General features: G+C 31.2%; 2 protein-coding genes across 6 annotated transcripts; one reads left to right on the top strand and one right to left on the bottom strand.

Annotated features, from left to right (window-relative positions):
• The first annotated feature begins 379 nt into the window (after positions 1-379).
• LOC105206826 (putative nuclease HARBI1) lies at positions 380-4,076 on the top strand. 3 transcript variants are annotated; one of them, XR_005574300.1, is made up of 5 exons: positions 380-541; positions 1,001-1,677; positions 2,499-2,825; positions 3,498-3,897; positions 3,973-4,076. XR_005574300.1 is itself a non-coding variant. In XM_039446735.1 (4 exons), the coding sequence occupies exons 1-4, from the start codon at positions 460-462 to the stop codon at positions 3,567-3,569; spliced, it is 1,158 nt and encodes a 385-aa protein (XP_039302669.1). In that variant the 5' UTR covers positions 380-459; the 3' UTR covers positions 3,570-3,955. The 3 variants fall into 3 exon arrangements, 1 of the variants encoding a protein (XP_039302669.1); XM_039446735.1 differs by lacking the exon at positions 3,973-4,076 and having other exon boundaries at positions 3,498-3,955; XR_005574301.1 differs by lacking the exon at positions 380-541 and having other exon boundaries at positions 673-1,677.
• LOC113003785 lies at positions 1,332-7,928 on the bottom strand. Of its 3 annotated transcripts, XM_039446737.1 has the most exons (7): positions 7,698-7,928; positions 6,862-7,027; positions 6,431-6,617; positions 4,982-5,238; positions 4,596-4,655; positions 4,325-4,529; positions 1,332-1,558 (listed from the first exon to the last, which is right to left on the bottom strand). In XM_039446737.1, the coding sequence occupies exons 3-6, from the start codon at positions 6,463-6,465 to the stop codon at positions 4,330-4,332; spliced, it is 552 nt and encodes a 183-aa protein (XP_039302671.1). In that variant the 5' UTR covers positions 6,466-6,617; positions 6,862-7,027; positions 7,698-7,928; the 3' UTR covers positions 1,332-1,558; positions 4,325-4,329. The 3 variants fall into 3 exon arrangements, with proteins under 3 accessions (XP_039302671.1, XP_039302670.1, XP_039302673.1); XM_039446736.1 differs by lacking the exon at positions 1,332-1,558 and having other exon boundaries at positions 4,223-4,529; XM_039446739.1 differs by lacking the exons at positions 1,332-1,558; positions 7,698-7,928 and adding an exon at positions 7,132-7,468 and having other exon boundaries at positions 4,223-4,529.
• Positions 7,929-8,130: the final 202 nt, after the last annotated feature.

Here is an 8,130-nt window from a genome sequence, read left to right as displayed (position 1 = left end):
GTTCTCGGGGATTCAAGAGACCAACAGCGTTGTCGGGAATACTCGACGCCGTCCTCTGGCTCAATCAGTAAACCTACTCCCCACGGGGTGACAACACCCCGCGGGATGAGACCACTTAGGTCTCTAACGTTGACCACATTTGCATGTCGCGGAACCGTCCGCTGCACCGAGCGCCGCTGATTCCGCAATCAGGTTGCCGTCACATGGGGCGTAACTTGCGTAGCGTAATTTGCGTATTCTAGTAACTTACTCAAATATGTTACGCAATTTAAAAGCCTTCTTTCACATGAAGCGTATTTCGCGGATTTTTAAGAAATGCGTATCTAATGCAACCAATTACTGATTAGGGTTTCTCTTGTACTCTCTAACAGAAATGCTAAACAAATTTACGATTGGTTTTTGTAATTTACGCGTCTCGGAAAATACGCTTCATGTGGAACTGATACTCTGCACACTAGTATGTGTGAATCATATATGTGCGAATGGTGCGAATCTAACTTGTGCGGGCCAGTGCGGGCATACATCACACCTAGGTTAAAACGTGTTAGTATATCTTAAGACATTACCTAATAGTTTTATCAAATACCGGTTTTAATTTACAAATTCTTTAAACTAATTACATATTATGTCGCTATAATTTAAAAAGTAATAATTTCGGTGATTATTAAATTAAAAACTTTGTTTAACTTGAATCTTGATTCTCAATAATTGTTCTTTTAAATGGCTTGTACTTCTTTTTTAAAAGAACGTTTTTAAACATTTACTGACCGAAGAAATTAAAACTTTTTAAATTATGGCGACATAATGTAATTATTTTAAAGTACTTTTAAATTGTAATGAGACACTGAAGATGACTCAATAGTGGGATTAAAACGTTTATAACATTTTACATTAATTGTTTATAAATGTATACATTAGCATATACACGCATAATTATCTAACTCATATCGTTCCTAGTTTATTCATTTTCAAAATTGAAGTATTCATTTTTATATATTAGGAAGTGACTCAGAATTTACTCCGGAAAAGTATATCATAATGAATAATTCTGATCTGATATTGTTAATAATACGAAAGCGATGGCAAAAGTGGAAGAAGATAAAGCAAACACTTCAACAACAAAGAGTTAGACGACGTTACATATTGCGATTGTTTGTAATATGGAAACTAATGATATCTCAAGAGAAAGAAGCTCGTCATAGAATATGGGTACGCCCAATATTCTCAGAAAGACAAAGATTGTTACAAGGTGACAGTGACAATCTGGTTAATGAAATGGAAATTATAGATCATGAAATGTTCTACAATTATTGTAGAATGTCTACAGAGATGTTCGATCAATTATTAGATATTGTTGAGCCACGCATTGCAAAACAGAATGTCATTCGAGAGCCAATACCAGCCCGTACCCGGCTTTTAATATGTCTGCGTTATTTAGCCTCTGGAGACAGTATGAGTTCAATAGCTTTTTCTTTTCGAATTGGAATAAACACTGTCTCAAAGATTATTTCAGAGACATGTGAGGAATTGTGGAACATTCTTCACGAATCAGTTTTTCCTGAAATAAACGAAAAGACTTGGTTAAAAATTGCGAATGATTTTGCAATAAAGTGGGATTTTCCGCATTGCGTAGGGGATAGACGGGATGCGATAGATGGAAAACAAGTACAAATTCAGGTAAATTTTCAATGAAAAATGAAAATAGATTCAACATCAAAGCGACGTTGATTCAATGTCGATTGAAATCATTAAATCTAAGTCGAATTGATTTGACGTTGCTTCTATTTTCATTTCTTGTTGGATTGATATTAATATACTATAAATAATATACTTAATATTAATTTAAATTGAAAATACAGCTATACTGGTCGAAAGCAAATCTTAATGCTCAATAATAATTTCCTACATGAATTTATATACATTGCATTTATAAGTTCCTAAAATTGCGCGTTGCTTGTCTACCGTACTTTAAAACGCAGCTCATAAATAGAACCAGAAATGTAATATCACGAAATTAAATTGCTAATTAATTTAATTATTTGATGCAACAAGCATCTCTACAATCCTTCCCATCTTGAAATCTGTAAAGAATTTATTTCGAAAATTCATTCAGAGTTTGAATCCGAATTCTTCAGCATTCCGTGGGGGCGTCTTTTTTTGCAACAAATTCTTTACAAATTTCGAGAAAGGGGGAATATCGTAAAGATGCTTGTTGGCATCAAATAATTAAATTGATTAGCAATTTAATTTTGTGAGATTACATTTTTTATTATTTCCGTTTTAAAATCCGGCAAACATGCGGTGCGCTGATTGGGGCAACTTGTAACTGCAGATAATTCACTTAGGAAATTATTTTTAAGCACAAAATCAGCTATTAACCGGTGTAGCCATATTTTTAATTTAAATTAAATTGTTATTACAATTTTCGATTATAGTAGATTAATGTTTAATATTTATATGTACTGTGAGAAATAAAAATGATCATTTTTTTATTTTAGTCACCTCCTCATAGTGGTTCAACTTTTTATAACTACAAGGGCAATCATAGTATTAATTTATTAGCAGTTTGTGATGCCAATTATTGTTTCACATTAGTTGACATTGGTGCGGAAGGCAGACAGAGCGACAGTGGAATTTTTGCACATTCAAATTTTGGTCAACGATTCGAAAGAAACCAAATGAATTTACCACAACCAAGATCAATCGAAGCTTCTGGGGCTGAATTACCGTTTGTGTTAGTAGCGGATGAGGCATTCGCTTTGAGGCTGACTCATTACATGATGCAACCATATCCACGAAGCGGACGTTTAAATCGTCAAAGAAAGGTATTTAACAAGAATGGGAAGTAACAAGTTACAATAAATAGCGCCGTTACCGTTACTTCTTAATAATGCTTTTTTATAATTTGGTAACGTTACAATTTTCTATAATAATAATGGTCATGAGATCATAAGATCAGATTTGGAATAGTCACTTTTGACAATCCACTAATTGCCATTATGCGTTTTTCATATATTTTGTTTACGAGATTTAATTTACGCCGAAGTTACAACATCGTTATTATGCTGCTAGCCAATCATAAGTATTCCTCTGACGAAAGGAGAAACTGTGAATGGCTAGTTTCATAATACCGATGTTATAACTTCGGCGTAAATAGGGTCGTGTAAACGTAATTATTAAAAATTAAAATAATCTTTTAGTTGAAGTAACGAGTAACAAGTCAAAGTAACGCGTCGTTTTTACGTTATTTTGACTCTTTACTTCAATTAAAAAGATATTTCTTTCAATAACTAACGACTAATGGTAACGAATTACTTATCAAAGTAACTATTTTATCCTAGCCTTACCATTACCATTTTTAAGAAAAAATGTAACGTCATTATCAAATTGTTATTATAAAAAGGAGTATTAAACAGTAACGGTAAAGTAACGATTTACCATCCCTGATATTTAATATATCAAAAATAAGCTGTAATATGTATTTATTATTTATAAAGGTATTCAACTATCGTCTCAGTCGAGCGCGAAGAATGATAGAAAGTGCATTTGGCATTTTGGTAGCGAAATAACGAATTTATCGTCGACCGATAATCGCAACTGTTTCCATCACAGTTAAAATTATTCAAGCAACCGTATGCTTGCACAATTTCATAATTCAAAATGAACACAAATTTCCATTCTCCAAAAGGCGCTATACATGTATAGCTGAAAAAGAAGCCGTAATAAACAATGCATTGCAAGAAATAGATAATGCTGGTAGAATAAATGTTAACGCTTGATTTGTTTCTAAAATCCAGAATGACTTCGCTTCATACTTCGAAAATACTGGAGCAGTACCTTGGCAGTGGGAAAAGGTTTTACTTAATGATTTTTAATTGAAAAAAATTCAGATTTCAGGTAAGAAAAATTTAGATAAATCGTTTATTAATATTTTTAAATTAAAAAAACAAAAGTAATTTGTTTTTTATACAGGAGTTACAAAAAAAATGCCATGATTGCCACAGGATACCACGATTGCACAACAGAAAAATAAAGAATAATACACATATGTTCCTGGCGTTTCTAAGAAAGGGAGAATTAAGAAGTAATAAACAAATAAAAACAAATATAAAATAAAATAATAAAAGAACAAAATTTTCGAAGTTTAACTAAAAAATATAAATATTACATATACTAAAAGTCAAATTTATTTAGCACAACCAACTTTGCCCCCCAAAAAAAAGTTTTTTTATTAATTTGTAATTTAATTTTAATTTGAACTAAGTTGTCTTGTTTGTTTAAAAAATAAAAACGTTTCCAGCTAGTAATGATAATAGTTTTGTACTTGGATCATTCTTTGTTAGCACAAAGATCTTCTTTTTCGGCGAGTATTGTCAAAAATTGTATTTCTAGGCGAGCTCTATCGCGATATGGTAGCCTTTGCATGCCTTCTCCCAACCGTGCTAAAAATCCATCTAATGGATCAGCCTGCACTGTTGGCTCTTTCAACGCTTCTATTATAGCTTCTTGGAAAGTATCGTTCTTTTTCTCTGAAAAATAAAGTATACAAAGTATACATCTATCGAATGACGTTAACAAATTAAATCATGACTTACTTTTGGCTACAGGAATGTGCTGGGATATATCTAAATCGTAATCAGCAGTTTTCAAAAATTCTAAAAATAGCAATGTTATTGTAGCAACACATGTTTTGATATGTGTAAAGTTAAAGCCTGCGCACAATAGAGAAATATTAGATATTAGAAATAAAAATAGAAATTTTAGATTCAGTTTTATCAATAAATACTATAGATAAATAATAAGTTATGTTGTACCTTGTATGACATTTATGTCTTATTCCTATGTGTACGTTACGTTTAATATTCAATAAAAAAACTGATTCTAAAATTTTTATTTCTGTTCCTAATATCTAATATTGCTGTATTATAGGCAGAGCCTTATCATCAAAGGAAATGAGAGAAAAATATATTAAACTACTAACTTTTCGAATTTATGATCGGTGTTCGTGAAGTCACACCAAGAGTTGACGTTTGTAGAGAGACATTGTTGGGTGTCGAGGTCCGCGGAATAAAGGAAGTTGGTGTAAGCGTTCGTACACGAGTGGTAATCAGCATCAGTGGTGAAGTCGACGTCTCAGGAGAAATATCGGTAAACTTTGAAGCTCCAGTATCATCTTCATATTGCTCAGGTAATACATTTGTTTTATGTTCAGCAACGTCTGACAATGAACTGACGGTCCTAAAATAAATATATTCATTTATCAGCATTATAAATATATTCATTTATACAGCATTTTATGGCCGATATTCACTTTGTTCTTTTATTTAAGATCATCTTAAGTGCAATCATAACGTAATTATAGAGCATTAGCATCTTAAGACATTAAGATTTAAAATGATCTTGAAATAAGAACAGATTAAACATCGTTAACATAAGCTGTAGAAATAATAAATAAATATAAGTACAAAAACGAGTTAATTTAGGTGTAATTGTAATTTAATTAATTTATGAATTATATTAATACTAATGACGGAACGTTTTGTCCTGACTGGACTTCTTTAGCGCCGTCAATTACTTTCAATAAATTCTAATCATAATTAATATATTCCTACTGAAATTTTTTCTTTTGCGTGTCATTTGTGTGTCAACATCAATATCCTAGGCACAACTACTCTATAGTTACATGACATACGTATTTAATATTTATTTAAACAAAGTTCAGATTGTAAAATATTTCATTAAACTAGACTTCGTTAAAATAAATATTGTATATATGTGTCATATAACTATCAAGTGTAGATGTGCTTAGATCTGGATGTTGACATACAAATAATGAAAAAGAAAAAATAGGGATAGGAGAATATTAATTATAATTAGAATTTAATTTATTAAAAATAGTTAACAGATCAAAAAGTTCATTAATAATGAGTCCTAGTTGAAACGTTCCATTGTTGTTATTAATGTAATACACAAATTAATTTAAAATTACATTCAAATTAGCGTTTTCGTCCTCATATTCGTTTATTATTTATAATACGACCAGGTTAATTTTTTTTTTTTTAATAAACTGTAGAACCTGTAGATCCAGGATATTGCTTTAAGCTTATGTATTCTAAAGGACAATAAAAGTAACGCTAAATTTAATTTTACAACTGAACTAACGAGAGAATTAAGTTTGGGTGCGATACGATTGACTACAAACCACTCATAATCCGGTATCTAGAAATTTTCTAGTGTTTAAAAGTGCTGTGAGTTGCTTGTGATCGATCGTACCGTGTTCAGATATTATAGTACCCACCCAAAATAATTCAATTTAAACCAATCTATGTAAGTGCGCTGGACATCAAACAGGTTATCTCCAATATTTATTATTCTGAAAACTTAAAAAAAGTAGTACAATTTTGCATATTGAAAAAAGAGAAAAACTTACTGCCGTCTCTCGAAAACATCATTCAAGAATGTCATGAGATCATAAAACCTGAATTTAGGTTTCTTTACATTAGCAGTTTCAGCTGCGGATTTACTGGGAATATAAGCTTTGACCTTTTTGCGAGCTTTTAGATAGTTGTCTCGTAAATATTTCCATCGAGCCTTTGCCTCCTCTGAAGTAAGAGCCCCTACCAAGTTTTCATTATTGATTTTTAATGTATAAAATATCAACATATATGTGTGTATTCATAATCATTGATATATACATATATATATATATATATATATATATATATATATATATATATATATATATACATCAATGATTATGAATACACACATATATATTGATATTTTATATATATATATATATATATATATATATATATATATATATATGATATTTTATATATTTGTGTATGTATGTGATACCTCCTAGAATGTTGGAAACTTCTTGCCACAAAGCATTTTTGCGTAAATTGGTTCTTTCTGAAGCAGGTGTATTATAGTCATAAAGCGCTCCTTGTTTTCACCGCTCCAATCAAGAGTTCATCTAATGTATCTTTACATGTAAAATCTGTCGCAGTTTTTGTTTTGTCTATTAAAAAAGTTTATTAATAAAGTATATTTAATTATTATGATGCGGTATGTGTAAAGAATAAAAAAAATATGTAAAGAATGAAAGAATACAGAAAAACATACATATTGTCACAACATAATTCTCATCTACGTAAATGCGATCTTCATTCTCCATATAATGTTTAAAGCATTCATGTTCTAGAAAATTTGTAGTAAATCTAAAGAGCCACTTACAATACCCACATTAGTGCTGAAAGGTTCAAACATGCAATGTGATAATAATGTGATAAGATGATGTAAAAAAAGCATTTTTATACGCAAAAAATTAATTAGTATTTCTTGATATTGAATCTTTAAAGGCTAAATAGAAAGAAATCAAACTGACAACTGTAAAAACCTTGCATTTTCATATTTTTTAGTTTCCATGGTTGAATATTTTCCATGATATTTCATTTGTTCCTGTTACTTGTAATTTTCAAAAATGTATATATTTAAAACGAAATATGTTAGGCATTTAAGAAAAAGAAAACATTTTACATACAAGAAATTCAAGCAACACAGACATCTATTAATGTACAACTATAACCTTAAAAATGTATCAACATATCGCAAGAAGGTTGGATATGACAGAATGTTATTACAGAATAGCTATTATAAATAATAAATTTAATATGAAACTGTTAACTCACCGTGATTTCATTAGCCATCCTTCAACTTTGTTCTGCTTATTTAATACATGTGTTACCAATACATGCACACAGCGTTTCTTACGCAGGAAATTGGATTCGACGTAACGATAATAACGTAAAAAGCGTAAAGTAACTAGGCGGAAACTGATGTTCCACTAAAACGATATTGGTTGGCGCAAGTTACACTTACGCAAGTTACGCCCCATGTGACGGCACCCTCACAACCGTCCGTCGCGCGGGCCAATCACGGCCCATTTAACCGCACGTTAAGTTAGCCGCTTCACGACGACTCCGATTATTACCTCCGAGCGCATAGCGCATAATAGCAGTCCGTCCGTTTAATTAGTTATCCGAATCCGTTCTTTTATTTAAACATTAAGGCGATGCTGGAGTGATGGCCGAGCTCCGACGGTCCTGCGCCATCTACTAAGTG

This window comes from Solenopsis invicta, chromosome 3 (assembly GCF_016802725.1).
Source record: "Solenopsis invicta isolate M01_SB chromosome 3, UNIL_Sinv_3.0, whole genome shotgun sequence".
NCBI lineage: Eukaryota > Metazoa > Arthropoda > Insecta > Hymenoptera > Formicidae > Solenopsis > Solenopsis invicta.
Note: the sequence above shows the minus strand (reverse complement) of the source record. Positions and strands in the feature narration are given on the sequence as shown.